This window comes from Arxiozyma heterogenica (assembly GCF_036370985.1).
Source record: "Arxiozyma heterogenica strain weizmannii chromosome Unknown scaffold_7, whole genome shotgun sequence".
NCBI lineage: Eukaryota > Fungi > Ascomycota > Saccharomycetes > Saccharomycetales > Saccharomycetaceae > Arxiozyma > Arxiozyma heterogenica.
The window spans coordinates 574,796-593,191 of NW_027042660.1; the positions used below are offsets into that span (position 1 = coordinate 574,796).

At 30.8% G+C, this 18,396-nt stretch overlaps 6 protein-coding genes across 6 annotated transcripts; 2 read left to right on the forward strand and 4 right to left on the reverse strand.

Annotated features, from left to right (window-relative positions):
* Window positions 1-29: 29 nt before the first annotated feature.
* SPT2 (Spt2p) lies at window positions 30-1,199 on the reverse strand (the record flags this gene model as incomplete). The annotated part of the gene is made up of 1 exon (XM_064861375.1): window positions 30-1,199. The coding sequence occupies one exon, from the start codon at window positions 1,197-1,199 to the stop codon at window positions 30-32; it is 1,170 nt and encodes a 389-aa protein (XP_064717052.1).
* Window positions 1,200-1,460: 261 nt separating this feature from the next.
* RAD4 (Rad4p) lies at window positions 1,461-3,818 on the reverse strand (the record flags this gene model as incomplete). Its single annotated transcript, XM_064861376.1, has 1 exon — window positions 1,461-3,818. One exon carries the CDS (start codon window positions 3,816-3,818, stop codon window positions 1,461-1,463), a length of 2,358 nt encoding a protein of 785 aa, XP_064717053.1.
* Window positions 3,819-4,327: 509 nt separating this feature from the next.
* Window positions 4,328-5,056, reverse strand: GCG1 (gamma-glutamylcyclotransferase; the record flags this gene model as incomplete). Its single annotated transcript, XM_064861377.1, has 1 exon — window positions 4,328-5,056. The coding sequence occupies one exon, from the start codon at window positions 5,054-5,056 to the stop codon at window positions 4,328-4,330; it is 729 nt and encodes a 242-aa protein (XP_064717054.1).
* A 615-nt stretch (window positions 5,057-5,671) lies between these two features.
* On the forward strand, window positions 5,672-10,378 carry CHD1 (chromatin-remodeling ATPase CHD1; the record flags this gene model as incomplete). Its single annotated transcript, XM_064861378.1, has 1 exon — window positions 5,672-10,378. One exon carries the CDS (start codon window positions 5,672-5,674, stop codon window positions 10,376-10,378), a length of 4,707 nt encoding a protein of 1,568 aa, XP_064717055.1.
* A 1,249-nt stretch (window positions 10,379-11,627) lies between these two features.
* Window positions 11,628-13,445, forward strand: PAB1 (polyadenylate-binding protein; the record flags this gene model as incomplete). Its single annotated transcript, XM_064861379.1, has 1 exon — window positions 11,628-13,445. One exon carries the CDS (start codon window positions 11,628-11,630, stop codon window positions 13,443-13,445), a length of 1,818 nt encoding a protein of 605 aa, XP_064717056.1.
* A 3,060-nt stretch (window positions 13,446-16,505) lies between these two features.
* On the reverse strand, window positions 16,506-17,813 carry PWA37_004916 (uncharacterized protein; the record flags this gene model as incomplete). The annotated part of the gene is made up of 1 exon (XM_064861380.1): window positions 16,506-17,813. The coding sequence occupies one exon, from the start codon at window positions 17,811-17,813 to the stop codon at window positions 16,506-16,508; it is 1,308 nt and encodes a 435-aa protein (XP_064717057.1).
* Between the last annotated feature and the right edge of the window lie 583 nt (window positions 17,814-18,396).

Here is an 18,396-nt window from a genome sequence, read left to right on the forward strand (position 1 = left end):
ATAGCGTTCTATATATATAATTACTTGATTCATTTATATTTCTTCTTTAACCGCATTTTCTCTTCTTCGTGTCTCCTTAACCATTCTTCTTCCTTTTTATCTTCTAGCTTGGCCATTCTAGTTGCGTATTCCTCTTCTTCTAGAATTTCCATTTCATTAGCCTCCATATCATCCTCATTTTCATCATCATAATCACTATAATAGTGTGGTCTGTTTCTACCTCTGTTGAATATGGCCCATATTTCGTCTCTATTATACCCTGGATTTCTTGAACGTGCAGAATATCTACTTTCTTTCTCATCTGAAGCATCTTCAATAAAATCATCCAATTCAGAGTCCATATCTTCATCTTCATCATAATTATCATTACGTCCATTATAATGCCTTCCAAACCTATCATGCCGACTTTGAACCTTATATCCCTTTCTTTCTAGCCTTTGTTTAATCTTAGCATTTGGTTGTGCAAATCTATTAGTTGATATAGATGGTATCTTGACAATATTCTTGCTATCACCACCACTATCACTGCTATCATTATTAATGTTATCTTTCTTAATATTCGACGCTGATTTGCTCCTATTCAAAGATGTAGATACCTCTTTTGAACCTGACGCCTGATTATCCTCTCTATGTCGATCTCCTCTAAGAGATTCATTTGAATTAGGAGAATTAACCCTAGTTGATTTTCTTTTAAATCCAGGTTTAATCAATTTTTTCGATCGCCCTATTGTTGGTGGTTCTGATGTAGATTTCATAGGCAGTTTGCCATTCTGATCAGCTTGTCTCATCAACTCTTCAAAAGACATCTTCTTTATAGACATTCTTGGTTTGATCGCCTTATTACTATCATTATAATTTGCACGAGTGGAAGAACCAATCTTTTTTTTGTATACTGTCCCTAACATCCCTCCATCTTCGTCTTTTTGCAACTTATTTTTTTTATTTCTGTGCGAATCACCACTACCAGATTGTCTTTTTGCAGTTGCATTTCTTTTCTTTAAAAGCTCCCCGTTTTTAATCCGTTCCTTACGTCTTAACTCTTTTAATCTTTTCACTGCCGGATCCTCATCTCTCACATAATTTACAGGTAACAATGATTCAACCTCTTGTACCGGGTTGCTTTCTTTATCTGGGATTACGGGTGTATGCTTAACTGGTGTATTTTTCTTCAATGCAGATAATTTCGATAAAAAGCTCATTTTAACTAGCCTACGTTCTCATATTAACGGTTTGTTCATCTTCATCTCACTCCTAAAATTAGAAGATCAAAGAGAGAAAATTCCACCATATATGTCTCTTACAAACATCTACGTAATCCTAATACACTAATGTATACAACAAGTATATCAATACGATAATTTCTTATAAATTTCGATAAAAATCAAACCCACAAAAGAGAGAAAAAAAAAAATAGAAAAGAAAGCATGAAAAAAAATTACTTCATCATTTCATACGAAAACTTATGCTTCTAGTTCATCCATAAAGGCCTCATACTCGTCGTAATTTATATCCTCATCTACAACTTCATCATTTTTATCGTCATCATCTTCCTCTTCCTCTTTCTCTTCCCCACTTCCTACAACTTGGTTATTTTCCATTGTTGCCAAATTTGAACTGAAATTCTCAGAATTAATTTGATCCACTTTAGCAGGAAGAAATCCTCCTGGTTCGACATATGCATCACTATCGTTCTCATTCAAATCTTGGTTTGCCGTGTAATCTTGTTCATCATCTTTTGCTACACCATATGTCTCAATAAGGTTTGATTTAATCTTTAATCTTAATAACATATCATTCCAATCTTGTAAATGTTTCAACTGCTCTGCCCTTTGTACATCTTGTTCCAAAGAATATTCTATACCTTCAATTGTGGCAATTACTGCATCTTTAAACCACTTTGCCACCACTACCCCAGTGATAACAGGATTAACATTACCTTTTCCCATTCGCCTCTTCCCTTGGAAATTAAAAGTCGTCACTGCGGGTGCATATTCAATTCTAAGAAATTTACATGCTCTAATGGAATTAGGATTTTCAATTAGACAACAATTACGTGGAATCATACTTGGTGTAAATACCTCAATATTTCCATAAGTATTTTTCTTAATTTCACCTAATTCGTTTGCATTGGGAGGTTCATACAATTCAGTATCGTCTATACTATATAATCTCTCGATACCATCATCATTAATATTATCTGAATCTTTAAGTCTTACTCCAATATTATCTTTTTTCTTAACAGTTTTCTTAAATCTAGCACCAGATTTTAATACTCTCCCTAATTGATACCACTGCCTCGGTGTTTTTAAATCAATCACATCTTTACGTAAAAACACTTTTAATACTTTACTAGGTTGTTTCTTATTATTTAACCTTAAATATCCGCATTCCTTTGCATTATTGACTAAATATTGTGTAGTTTTGATATCCTTCTCCAAAATATACTTGGGATGATTTTTAAAATCTTGTAAACTTGTAGGCATCCCCTCCATTTCATCTCTATCTTCAAAATATAGATCTTCATAATCATCAATTTTGATTCTTTTCCTTAATGTCAATCTTTTTAACACTTTACTATACCATTCCGATCCCTTTTGGTCATTTGTTGCCCTTCCATGTCTGAATTTATAAGAATGCATTTGTTTAACATATCTTCTACTTACATCCCTACATCCTTGTTTTCTATCATATGCAATAACATATCTCATCAAGTTTCTAGTACTGCTAGAATCAGGTTCCAACTTCGAAACATTACGTACTTGTTCAATTATTTGGAAATTCATTGGATCAATAGTTATCCATTTTTTACTAAATTTATCCCAAACTTCACACCAAAAAATTGGAAATTTAAACATATCGGAATTATCATGCTGAGAATTTATTGCACTTTTCAATTTCATATCAGATAAATCAGGCGGCTGACACGAAAAACATAACCTTGCATTAACTTGATAAGCTCTCAATAGTGCAACAAACCCTTGAGATAGAATATCTCTATTACCGCAGCCTTTAGTTACAGCTTTAATAAACTGAGATTTTGTCATAGGATGGTTATGATAATGCGTCTTAATTTCATCCCAATGTCTCATATATAAGCCTACTCCATTGTATGGTTTAATAACGCGACAATGTTTTATCCAGAGTTGCATACTTTGTTTCAATCCATCAAGTAACTTCCTTGTACTACGTAATGGTAATTCTAGATCTAATGTTGGATGTAACAAATCTTGTACCTTTTCGGAAATAATACGTTTTTTATACAACTTATTTAATAACTTATCATCATTTAACCATTCGTTTCTTAAATGCCCATGAATTAATAAACATAATAAGTATTCAAAATGAAATTCCTTTCTAAATTGTCGCACATCATTTGACACTATATTTCTGTGCAATAACCGCGCACGTTTTTCCTTCTGTTTCTTAAATTCAACTTCCTTAGTGTTGTCCAAGTTATTAATCGTAATATTTAAATCCCCACTCATATCATCATCTTTGTTTATTTGCTCATCGAATAAAACATCTTCAAATTCTTCTGAATCAAACTCTTCATCCCCATCTCCATCTTCCTGTTCCTCCTGCTCTTCCACTGGTTTCTCTTTAATGATTTCCATTTCTGTTCCAGAAGATTCTGAATCTAACACGACTGTGTCACATGATGGACTTTTATCTATCCACAATATTGATTCATTTTTATTGCTTCTCTTCCGTTTCTTTCTTGGCCTTATATTATTATCTGAAGATATACCTTGTTCTTTCTTCTCTTTTAGGACTTTTCGTATTAAATCAAATTGTTCACGAGTCAGATCTTGAGACATTATTTATTCATATTTTTATCCTACCAAGTATTATGATTATTTTTAACCGTATACTATTCTTATTCCATTTTATTTCATTCAGTATTGTTTCTTAGGTTCCCTTATTCATACATATTTTAATGTTATTTTGTTAAGTCTAATGACTTCTCTATTAGATGGATATGTATTTGCGTTAACACTCTAATGCTATTTCCGAAAACTTTGAAAATCAAAGTTTTAAGGGAAGCGAAAAATAAAACAGGGCTTTATAGATTTTTCTTCAGGACCCTACTCTTAGCTGGTACATAATTTACTATTTTCCTTTAGTACCCTAACTTTTAAAAAATAACTATCTAAGTGTATTGATAAAAAAATATATATATATATCGAAAAAAAGAGTGTGACCAGAGGGAAAAGATGTACAATCTAACTAAGCGCAGCAAGAACATATATATATATATATATTTGTATATGACAAGTTGTATAATGATTATACATTTTTATTGTAATATACCTATCATTTTATCCATCTATTCATTTAATAATTTTTCTACTTTATCCATTAAAACATCTAAATACATGTCTTTACGGTAACTGTTATCTCCAACAAATTCTCCGTCTTTATACATAGCCGCCAATGAATCATATAACATTTTCAAATAAAGATAATTAGATCCACTTGGCCCTACTGCTTTAGCTATTACTACAGCCGTATCTTCAATATCTTCAGGGCCAACAAAAGCTTCATTCGAACTAGAATCTGTTATCCCGACATAAACTGATGATTGCAAAATTTGACAACCAGTAACAGGATCTTTTTCTAAATGTGACAGAGATTCAGCCAATTCTTCACGTTGTGATTCATTTGGATATAGATGCACGGAAACAGTATGCAAAGTATATCCATTCTGTTCTCGAATATCTAAATATTGTCTCACTTCATCTGAATACTCTGGTGGAATATAATATACCACACCTAGTGTGGTTAAATCATCGTGTTTTAGTTCTCTATTATGATTTTGATAGTATTTTTCTACATCAGTGCGGTATTTGGGATCATTCATAACATCATCATAGGGTATTAAGGTAACTACACGACCTGGTGCTTCTGGAATACCCCTGTGATCAATTGACGATTGCCAAAATCTACGAATATACCCATATATCAATGCAGGAATCCTTTGCGTATAATGTGGAGGTGGTTTGTATATCAAAGAGCCATACCCCAAAACCCATAATCCATCTTTATTTTGAGTCATCACACAATAACCTTTATTATTAGTTGATATCTTTGTTTTCCTTTTACTGTACTTCTTTCTAATAATGCAGCTAGTTGCTTTGAGTGGATATACAGATATTAAATTTTCTAATACCTTTTACTTTCATCCCTCCCTACACATATTTTATATTATTAATACTGCTTATACAGATAATAAAGATCAAAACATTCGCTGTGATGACTTTAAAGGAGCTTACTGAAATGAAAGTGAACTAACCAATACAAAAAAAAAAGAGTTCTTACGGAATTTTTTTCCGTCTATGGTTAACTCCGCATTCCGTCAAGAAACGAAAAAGAAATAAAATGAAAAAAAAAATATTATTCGAATATGTCTCGCGTTTCTCTTTGGGTTGGTCTCAAAAATACAAACAATTCATTAAGAACAAAGAAAAAATTAAATTTTTACTTGTGTGCTTATGATTTTTGAGATATCCAATTTCATATCTTGTACCTTTAAAAACTATCAATCATTTTATATCTGATAAAATTCAGTTAATGTCTATTACATAAAGACATTATTATTAAACACAAATACAAGTACACCAATTTGTATTTACTTGACTATTAACACGTAATATATATTTATGTATATATAATGGGCACAACTGCTATAGATTCCGATTTCGAGAACGATATTCTAAAAAATCCGGAATTGTATGGGTTAAGGAGGTCACATAGACGAACCGCAGTACACCATTATACTTTCAATGATGATGATGATGATGATGATGATGATGTTACCATAGGCAGAAGAAGAAGAAAGAAAACCACGGATGTTGAGGACAGTAATGACGATAATGATTATGACAATGAATCTGATCTGTATGAAGATGAAGATTTAATGAATGAAGATGAAGAAGATGTAAATGAAGATGATTTTATAGTGGATGACGATGATATAGACTATTATGAAACAAACACAAGAAAGAAGAACAGAAAAAATGTGTCAGCCAAAAAGGCTAGAAACAATAAAAAAGTCTCGAATGAACATAAAATCAGTAATGAAGATAAAGAACTAAAGAGGCTTCCAACCAGATTTTCAGCGCGTAATAATAATAAAACTGTCAACTATAATGTGGATATTTCTGATGATGATGATCTATTAGAGTCTGAATATGATAGCTTTGACGAAACCGGTGCAGATGATGAAAATTTGGATAGTGATAATTATGATAGAGATCAATCTATGACACCAGCATCACAAACACAAGAACTTCATAGTATTGACATGGTGATTGATCATAGAATGAAACAGGGACAATATCACCCCGATAATATAATTCCAGATCTGAATCAATGCAAGAAATGGTATGAATTTTTGATTAAATGGGCTGATCAATCCCATCTACATAATACATGGGAATCGTATGAATCTTTGGGCCCTAAAATGCGTGGTTTGAAAAGATTAGATAATTATTGTAAACAGTATATCATTCAGGATAAAGAGATTAGAATGGATCCCTATTTGACTCGTGAAGATCTAGAATTAATGGATATGGACCGTGAAAGACGTCTTGATGAATTTGAAGAGTATTCAATACCTGAGAGAATTATTAGTAGTCAAAGAGTTTCTACAGATAATGGCAATAATGAATTACAATATTTAGTGAAATGGCGGCGTTTGAATTATGATGAAGCTACATGGGAAAATGCAAATGATATTGTTAAATTAAGCCCTGAAGAAGTTAAAAATTTCCAACAAAGATCTAATTCTAAGATATTACCACAATATTCTAGTAATTATAATAATTCTAATAGACCAAAATTTGAAAAATTGGATTCACAGCCATCATATATAAAAGGTGGTGAATTAAGAGACTTCCAACTAACAGGTATTAATTGGATGGCATTTTTGTGGTCAAAGAACGATAATGGTATTCTTGCTGATGAAATGGGTTTGGGTAAAACTGTACAGACAGTCTCTTTTATCAGTTGGCTGATATATAGTAGAAGGCAAAATGGTCCTCATTTAATTGTAGTACCCCTATCTACTATGCCTGCATGGCAAGAAACTTTTGCTAAGTGGGCTCCAGACTTAAATTGTATTTGTTATATGGGTAATCAAAAATCAAGGGAAATTATAAGAGATTATGAATTCTATACTAACCCACAAGTAAAGGGAAAGAAATTTATTAAATTTAATGTATTAATGACCACATACGAATATATTTTAAAGGATAGAGAACAACTGGGTTCCATTAAATGGCAATACTTAGCTGTTGATGAAGCACATAGATTAAAAAATTCTGAATCATCATTGTATGAATCGTTAAATAGTTTTAAGGTGAATAATAGACTACTTATCACAGGTACCCCTTTGCAAAATAACATTAAAGAATTAGCAGCTTTAATTAATTTCTTGATGCCTGGTAGATTTACTATTGATCAAGAAATTGATTTTGAAAATCAAGATAAGAAACAAGAAGAATATATTAGAGATTTACATACAAGACTTCAACCATTCATTTTACGTAGATTAAAAAAAGATGTTGAAAAATCCTTACCATCTAAAACAGAACGTATTCTACGTGTTGAATTATCTGATATCCAAACTGAATACTATAAGAATATTCTTACAAAAAATTACAGTGCATTGACTGCTGGCGCTAAAGGTGGTCACTTCTCATTACTGAATATCATGAATGAATTGAAAAAAGCTTCTAATCATCCATATCTTTTTGACAATGCTGAAGAACGTGTTCTAGAAAAATTTGGTGGCGGTACTATGTCTCGTGAAAATATTCTTAGAGGATTAATTATGTCATCAGGTAAAATGGTTCTATTAGATCAGCTTTTAACGAGATTAAAAAAAGATGGACATCGTGTATTAATCTTTTCTCAAATGGTTAGAATGTTGGATATATTAGGTGACTATCTTTCGATTAAAGGCATTAATTTCCAAAGATTAGATGGTACAGTACCATCAGCTCAAAGAAGAATTGCAATCGATCATTTTAATGCACCCGGTTCCAATGATGATGTGTTTTTATTATCCACAAGAGCTGGTGGGCTAGGCATTAATTTAATGACTGCAGATACAGTTATTATTTTTGATTCTGATTGGAATCCACAAGCAGATTTACAAGCTATGGCTAGAGCACATCGTATTGGGCAAAAGAATCATGTGATGGTGTATAGATTAGTTTCTAAAGATACTGTTGAGGAAGAAGTATTAGAAAGGGCTCGTAAAAAGATGATCCTGGAATATGCAATTATATCGTTGGGTGTTACAGATGGTAAGAAATATACTAAAAAAAATGAACCATCAGCAGGGGAATTATCAGAAATTTTAAAATTTGGTGCTGGAAACATGTTTGCTGCCAAAGACAATCAAAAGAAATTAGAAGATTTGAATTTAGATGATGTTTTGAATCATGCAGAAGATCATGTAACCACGCCTGATTTAGGTGAATCTCATCTGGGTGGTGAGGAGTTTTTAAAGCAATTTGAGGTTACAGATTATAAAGCGGATGTTGATTGGGATGATATTATCCCTGAAGAAGATTTGAAGAAATTTCAGGATGAAGAAATTAGACGTAAGGATGAGGAATATGTGAAAGAACAATTAAATATGATGAATAGAAGAAACAATGCATTAAGAAGGATAAAAAATAGTGTTAATGGAGAGAGTAATACAGCTGATGATTCCGATATATCAGGTTCAGATGATGAGAGAAGATCAAGATCAAGAAGAAGAGCCAGAGCTAATGATTTAAACGCTATTGGTGACAATGAGATTCGTGCTTTGTATAAAGCTGATTTGAAATATGGTGACTTATCAGATCTTTTTGAAAGTCTTATTGCTGATGGCACTCTTCCTGTTAGATCAATTGACAAATACCAAGAAATTTACTCTGAAATGCTAAGTGTAGCCCAGGATGTTGTTTCCACTGAAGAAAAAAAACGTAATACTATTTTGGAGAATTTGGAAAAAGAGGCTGCTGAATATCGCAATAAGATTAAATCAGGTGAAATTGATATTTCTAAACAAGAGAAAGACAATCCCCTGTCTAGATTATCGTCCAAAAGAAGGGAAAAGAAAGTTGCGTTCTTCGAATATATGGGTGTTAAGTCCCTTAATGCCGAGACATTTGTTAATAGAGCACAAGATTTAAAGACATTAAAAGACTATATTAGTAAGCATTTTAAAGAAGATCCACTGAAATTTACATTAGAAAATAAGAAACATCCTAAACCTGTACAAAATTGGAGTTGTAGTTGGAATAAAGAGGATGATGAAAAATTACTTGTTGGTGTTTATAAGTATGGATATGGTTCATGGAGTCAAATAAGAGATGATCCATTCTTGGGATTATCCGATAAGATATTCTTAAATGATTCTCAAATTGTCGTGAAAAATAAAACTAAAGAAACTGAGAAGCCGTTAGATTCCAAAGAATCCTCTGCAGTTCTCGTTAAAAGGGGTAAAGGTATAACGGGGTCATCCAAGAAGGTTCCTGGAGGTATTCATTTAGGTAGAAGAATAGATTATTTAATAACTCTCTTGAAAGATTCTATGAGTACAAACAACATCATTCCATCTAATGATGAATCTACTAATACATATCACAACACTTCTCCTGTAGCTAATAGTAGTAACACTACTTCTACATCCAATAGTAGCAACACTACAGGTAACACACCAACAGCTATTACTACACCTACTACTAATACTGCTACGGGTGCCTCCAGTACTGATATCAGTCCAAACACTATTTCAAGTATCACAACTTCAGCTTCTAATATAAATACGAATAAAGCCAATAGTGATTTACCAACCGGACCCAAGAGGAAACGAGCTAGAAAGTCGACAAATAAGAATAAAGATGATCATGCTGATGTAAATACATCGACGTCTCCATCCATTAAAAAATTAAAACCATTACCTAAGGGTCCAGCTTTAGCAATGAAACAACAATCTAGATCTAATTCATCTACTTCAATCAATACCATATCTTCTAATACAACCACTAACACCAATAATATTGTCCATGAAAAGGAATATGATAGTATGGATGAAGATGATTGCCGTCATACAATGAGTGCAGTTAGAGTATCATTAAAAAGATTAAGACGTGGTGGTAAAGGCCTAGACCGTAAAGAGTGGGCACAAATATTGAAAACTGAATTAACAAATATCGGTAATCATATAGAAAGTGAAAAGAATAAATCATCTCATGGAACATCACCAGATAAATTCAAGAAACATTTATGGTCGTATGCATCCAATTTCTGGCCTGCATCTGTGAAAAGTTCTAAATTGATGGCAATGTATGATAAAATTCGTGCAGCTAATAAATAAAGACATATAATGTAACCTATAACTTTGCAGGCATCAAGAAAATAAAAAAAGATTATAGTATACGATGATAAGTACTTTTATGTTCAGATATGAACTGTTGTGTATATATTATTTTACTTCATTATTTTTATCTTATTATGATAATTATTACCCAAAATGTATTCTTTTTCAAAAAGCGGTTCTTTCGTTGTGTGATGTAAGACATCACTATTGATAGAAGATAGAAATGAGATTACACAAAGCCACAGATCTCTGGATCTATGTATTTTGATATCTGTACTTTCATTTCCTCTATAATTACATTCTGTTGACCAATATGACAGTTTTCGTACATAGTGATCCACAGTAGAAAAACAAAAAAAATTTTCGCTTCGTTTCTTTTTTTTTTTCTATTTTGTTTTGTTTGTCTGCGAAGAATCATCAAAGTGAAAAATTTGCGATGCTACATTTGGAGAAAGGAAAAGGACAACCAAAGATCATTGCTCTCTTCTTTTTAACTTCTTTTCAACAACAACTAACACATTAACGTTTAAAGACAAAAAAGCTTACTTGCTTGTTTGTTTGTTTATCTGTTTGTTTCTTGGGTTCATTTACCTTTTTGGTTATTCTGAAATCGATTTCCGTTCATTTACTACTCTTATCTTTTATATCTATTTTATGTATTCTTATTATACAATCCTTTCTGTATTCTATTCACAATCTACTGTCACTTTGTTATCGTTCCTATTTTACCCTAAGAAGGCATAACTTTTTATATCCTTTCTTTTTTTTTTTTATTTATTATAAAGAGCAATACTCTAAAAAATACATTTGACAGTTTAGTGATATCTACTTCAACTAAATTATCAAACGTATATTAAACTATCAACAAAAAAAATAAAAAAAATATAAAAAAAACTTTTTTAAAAAAAAAATCAATTCTTCATTTAGAGAGATTTATATCCAAATAAAAATATATTTATTACATTTGTGGGTTTTTCTTTTATATCCAATCGTTTAATATCAATATTCTTTCTTTATTTTGTTTGAATTATTGTATTAAATTAGATCCTATATTGTGTGTAACTGTATTTTGTTGTTATATTCTTTTCTCTATTGAATAACTCATAAAATAAAATAAAAAAAGGCAAGAGATTATACTTAACAACTTGATCTGATTGTCCATCCATTTTCACTCGAAAAGAAACTTTTTTTATTAGAAATTAATCAACTCCTTTATTGAATAAGACAAGATTAACCAAATAAAAAAATGTCTGATATTACTGATAAAACTGCAGAACAATTAGAAAACTTAAAGATTTCTAATGATCAACCAGAATCAAAGGAAACCTCTGCTACTCCATCTGGTTCTGAAACCCCAAGCAGTGAAAATGCACCAACTTCTTTATACGTTGGTGAATTAGATCCTTCTGTCTCTGAAGCTCTATTATATGACATCTTCTCTCCAATTGGATCAGTTACTTCCATTCGTGTCTGCAGAGATGCAGTCACTAAGACCTCTCTGGGTTATGCCTATGTTAATTTCAGTGACCATGAGTCTGGTAAAGCTGCTATTGAAAAATTAAATTATACCCCAATCAAAGGTAAGTTATGTCGTATCATGTGGTCCCAACGTGATCCATCCTTAAGAAAGAAAGGTAGTGGTAACATCTTCATTAAGAACTTGAACCCAGATATTGACAACAAGGCCTTGTATGACACTTTCTCTGTCTTTGGTAACATTTTATCTTCTAAGATCGCTACTGATGAAAATGGTAAATCTAAAGGTTTTGGGTTTGTTCACTTCGAAGACGAATCTGCCGCTAAAGAAGCTATCGATGCTTTGAATGGTATGTTACTAAATGGCCAAGAAATCTATGTCGCCCCACACCTTTCCAGAAAAGAACGTGATTCTCAATTAGAAGAAACAAGAGCCAATTACACAAACGTCTACATTAAGAACATACCATTAGATACCACTGAAGAAGAGTTCAAAGAATACTTCAGTAAGATGGGTAACATTACCTCTATTTCTTTAGAAAAGAACGATGAAGGAAAATTGAAGGGTTTCGGTTTTGTTAACTATGAAACTCATGATGATGCTGTTAAAGCCGTCGAGGAATTAAATGGTAAAGAGTTTAAAGGCCAAGAATTATTTGTTGGTAGAGCTCAAAAGAAATATGAACGTTTACAAACTTTAAAGAAACAATATGAAGCTGCTAGATTGGAAAAGATGGTCAAATATCAAGGTGTCAATTTATTCGTTAAAAACTTGGATGATTCTATTGATGATGAAAAATTAAAGCAAGAATTTTCTCCCTTCGGTACCATTACCTCAGCTAAAGTTATGAGAACTGAAAATGGTAAATCTAAAGGTTTTGGTTTCGTATGTTTCTCCACTCCAGAAGAAGCTACTAAAGCTATCACAGAAAAGAACCAACAAATTGTTGCTGGTAAACCATTATACGTTGCCATTGCTCAAAGAAAAGAAGTTAGACGTTCTCAATTAGCTCAACAAATCCAAGCTAGAAACCAAATGAGATTCCAACAAGCTTCTGCTGCAGCCGCTGCCGCCGCTGCTGGTATCCCAGGTCAATTCATGCCACCAATGTTTTATAGTGTCATGCCACCAAGAGGTGTTCCATTTAACGGACCAGCCCCACAACATATGAACGGTATTCCACCACAACAATTCAGAAATGGTCCAATGAACTATGGTATGCCACCACATGGTGCCCCACATGGTGCATTTCCAAGAAATGCTGCCGTCAATGCTAATGCTAACCAGTTCTACCAACAAAAGCAAAGACAAGCTTTAGGAGAACAATTATACAAGAAGATCTCAGCCAAGAATCCAGATGAAGAAGCTGCTGGAAAGATCACTGGTATGATCTTAGATTTGACTCCACAAGAAGTCGTTGCTTTATTAGAAAACGAAGAATTATTCGAACAACACTTCAGAGAAGCCTCTGCTGCCTATGAATCCTTCAAAAAGGAACAACAACAGCAACAGGAAGCTGCTGCCGCCACATCAGCAGCTGAACCACAACAAGAAACTCAACCTGTCTCTACTGAAACCTCTGAATAAAAGGTGTCTCATTTCTATGTACAAATATGATTAAACCTTTTTTTTGTCTTTTCTTATGTTAGTTGGTGTATGTGTCTTTTATTAAGTTTATTAAAGACATTCCTATATATATACATATATACATATATATATTATTTATCATTATTTTATAATTTTTATTATTTTTATACTGTTTGACGTTGTATATGTTGTTTCTTACTTTTAACACATATATATATATATCATAGTGTGTCATTTTATTCTAATGTCAATGAGATAACCTGAAGATAAACTAATAGGTCAACAGTCAAAGGGAACTCATGAAGGATGTATAAAATAGTTAATAATACAGAAAAAAATAAGTAATATTTTTTTCTAGCTTTATAAAAGGTATTGTTTTTTTGAAAAATAATAGAAAAGTCGGAATCTTTTTCATGAAACAATGGAAATCTTTAGGAAAATAAATAAATAAAAAGTTAATCTTGAATAAACAAACTCTCAATACTTTTAACAGAAACAAAAAAGAAAAATAATGAACAACATTAAGACTAATTTTAAACAAGTAAATTTATCAAATAGAACTTTCTTTTCCTGATCTCTTAGTTCTGATTCAGCTGAGGTATTATTCTCGTTATCTTAACCATCAGAACTATTTTTATCCTAATTAAAAATTTCATTTTCTTTAGTGTTCTCAATATCAAATTCTTCATGCTGAATTAGTATCGAATTCAACCTTTCAAGCCTATCATAGCTTAAAAATATACTTACCAGTAGTGGCAAAGCAATTCAAGTTTAGAATTTAATAATGACATTATTTTGATATTTAACTTTTAAATATAACATCTTAATAAATATCTACACGTGAAGTAATTATTAAATTTTTCATGACTACAATCGTAAACCCAATATTCTAAATCAATATAGTATTCTCTTCCATCAATACTATTCTTTTCAAGTTCTTTGCATAACTGATTAATATATTTTATCATATTCGTTCTACTAAGCAGTTGGCTTACTGGCAGATTCTTTGGATAATAAAGATAAAATAGTTCTTTTATTCAACTTGGAATTATATTGCTTCTTTACCTTGTCACCCAAGACAAAAAGAAAGATGTATGATCTTAATGTCCTTTATTATATTAATTGATTAAATTGGCTTCTTTCAAAAATCCATAATTTTGTTTCTAAATTCGTTATATTTTTAGTTGAGAAAATTTGTTAATTTGGCACCTCAATCAATTAAGTCTATAAGCTCAAGAAAATTGAAAAACATGTTTATTAAACAGCCAATTCCTCTAATCCTATTAGTATGAAAACATATTCAAGAGTTACATGATTAAGAACATACTTTAATTCGATTTTAATAAAATCATAACTGTTGGTAATTTTAAAATCTAAACTAAAACCATACTTAAATTCCATTAGATATAATTCTTTTTTATGTTTAATGTTTCTGCGACATGCTATATATTGAGAGTGAAACCATTTTAAGTTGGTTAGCCTGTTAATTCTAAAAAGCTTAATTCAATATAAAAGTTTGACGAGTAGTATAAGAGAAAATAGCAATAATGCTTTTCAGTGTGCTAGTTAATTGTTAATCAATTAAATTAAAATAAAGGTGAAGCATGTTATAAGGAAGTGTAGCTATACATTTGTAAAATTACTCACTTATACTTTTTTTGTGAATCAATTCTGTTACGGAATCTGCAAGGGTATAGGCAAAATAGATTTTTGGATAACAATAGAAAAGGTTTGTTAGGCTGATTATATTTGCATTAACTATAATTTCTAAATATATTGTGCATGTATACACTGTATATCTACCCAAATCATTCATTATAAAGATTTCCTTTTGGATGGAATTCCTTTTTTAAATTCAACTACTGACTTCAAGACAAAATCGTTATTGGGAAAGGGAATTTCTCTTGTACTATCAAATTTTTTTCACTGGAATTCTCTCTTTTTTTCTAGGTAGATTCTCTGCTCTTGTAAAGACATAACATATGGTTATTTACACACATATACACACATACATATGCTGGTCCGTAGACATATTAACTAAAATTTCCTGTGATATTCGTTTTATCCAGAAAATCCATAATGCACTTATGATTTCCATAGATTGAACATGATATATATATATATATATATATATATTATAATTTATTTCAACTAGGTGAAAACTTAATAATAAATCGCTAGAGTATGGAAGAAAAAACAATAAAATAAACTAGATATTATTGAATTAAAAACATAGCTGTATCAAAATACAATATAGATACAAAAAATAAAAAGGAAGATTGAAGAGAGATGCAGATGGGGGAAATAGAGTATTCTTAATTATTATGATTTAAAAAGGGAAGAGTACTCAACTGATATTCAGTCTGAAATAGAAATTTATTTTATATAATCAACAAAACACAATTTAAAACCCTAACAAACATTTTTGGTTAGCATGTTTGAAAACGGGTTATGTGGTTCTTTAAATTGTATTTAGGATTGTCAATATAAATCCTTTTATGCAATCAATATTTTCAGAATCTAATGGTAAATCTTATCATCTGGACAAATGTCAGTATTATGAAGATTAGCAATAGTGAAAAAAACAGATATGGAGTGTCATAAAACCAACAACAAAGAATTGTGGTAAAAGAAATTTAAGAATGAACAAACTAGAATAGCAAATGCAAAAAAATCCACTGCAATTAAATATACCAATATCAAATTAGGTATAATTTTAATTTAGCTGATAGTAGTAGAAGGGAGAAAAACAATCTGAATATTAAATTACCAAACAAAAAAATAATATTAAAGGACAACAATTGAAGTTAAATATAAAGGAAGATGGAAGTCTCTGTTAAAAAATAATACCAAAAATAATAATGGAGATATGTAAATTTGAAGAACTAACAATGGATCTGATTTAATAAAATTTCTAGAGGAGTTGACAGAAGAAAATCGTATGAGCAATATTTGGCCAGAATACTATTCAACAATTTTACTTCTCTATATACTATAAAACTCTTCTGAAAAAAAAAAATCAGTTCAGCATGCTCTAATATAGAGTTGTGGTTAGGAACTCTAAATAATTCTATGATAAAGATTGGATATATGAATTCCAACCTTATTATTAAATGTTATCAATTGCTGTAAGACTTCACTTTCCTTAATTTCTCTTGCTATTTGTCTACTTTTGGTATTCCAGAATGCCTTCACGTACTCAACAGTATCCCTTTCTAATTGAAGCTTTTCTTGTTCTTGTTGCTGTATAATTTGTTCTATTTCTAATTGCATATCATAATATTTTTTTGCATATTCTTGTGCATATCGTAATGTCCGAGGATGAACACCTGACAATGGTACCTCACCACTCTGTATCTCCCATATGGTTACAGATGGTTTTTGACGTTGTAAAAAATTAAATCTTAACTGCCAGGATGAGATTTGCTCACTCTGATCCCTCAGCAGATCATTTTTTACTGTCCAGGGATTTATTTTTGAAAAATGAAGGATTGGCCTCTCGTTTTCCTTGGGACGCAACCTTTGCTTTTCAATCTGGTCTAATTGCCATTTATATAGTTCGGTTTTTTCATTTCGCCGTTCTCTTTCTCTTAGTATCAGATGTCTTTCTCTTAGTATGTTTTCTCTACTTTCATTGTCTTCTTCCTTTTGCACTTTCAATACATTTTCATGTTCTTCAATGTTTTCCCCTAAGTATTGTAACCGGTATAATAATTCTACTAGACTATTTACTTGTGCTCTTTTTTCTAATCTTTTTTTTTGTAATAAAGTTTTTAGTGAATCTATTTCTGTACTCAGTAATTCCATGTATTCTAATTCTAATGGATCAAAATTTGAGTTATATTTTTCAACTTTTTTTAGTAGATGTTGCTTAATCTGCTTAATTTCAAATACTGTCTCTTTAAGATTTTTAATTTGTTGCCTCACCTTATAATTTTTGCATGCCGTGGCATACAGTTTTATATCCAAACCTAGCACATCATCTGTTTTCTTAAAAGATTGAAAAACAGGAGCAATTTTTTCTTTAAAAAAATATTTTATCTTATTCACTGTTTCTTTTCTTCTTCTACCACGTAATTGTTGTTCAACCACAGGTGTATGTTCATCTTTTCTCTCAACATTGAAAAAAGTTCTGGATTTATCTTTAATAATTAAATGATTATCTGGTTGAGTTGTTTCAATAATCTCTCCATTTGAGAAATATTGAGTCTCTTGAAAAACTAAAGGTCTAATACCTTTTGCTGAAGAGAAGTTATCATTTTTGAAAGATTCAACATTAATATTTTTGAAAAAGGATTTAAACTTAGATAAATGTTTCTTTGTTGAAGATATCTTAGATTGTATTTCTTCTGATTTAGATACCACCATTGCCTTAGTAATAAATAATAAGTGAAAATCTATGAAACCTCTTTAAATAAACTTTTTTTTGTTTTAACTGAGATACTAAAATGATATATATATAGTGCCTCGTATCAGAAAAAAAGTCTGTGTTATTGTTAGTACAAAGAACGACTTAATATTAACAAGGAAAATTTTCAAGAGGAAAGTGTAAAAGTGAAATGTAGAAGAAAGAAAACAAGAGTGTGTTTACACTTCTCTTTTATAAGTTTATATTAGAAATAATTTTTTAAAACAAGATATGTATTTAGATATTGCTATAAGCAAAAAAATATATTAGAAATAAAAGAAAAAAAAAAAAGAGAAAAAAAAATAGCAATAAAGATAATAATAAAAACAACAACAATAATGTATAAAATTATTTAGAAAAAAAATTAAAATAGCCAAACTTGGAAAAGGGTAGGTAAAAATCAAACTCTATTTACTTCAAAAATTGCAGTTCTCATTCCTTAAGTTTTTTTTACATGTGATTATAAGTATTCATTTCTTATCTTATGCCAGGGTGTCAATATTTAATTACTGACACTTGCCATTTTAGGTAAGAGCGTCTGTG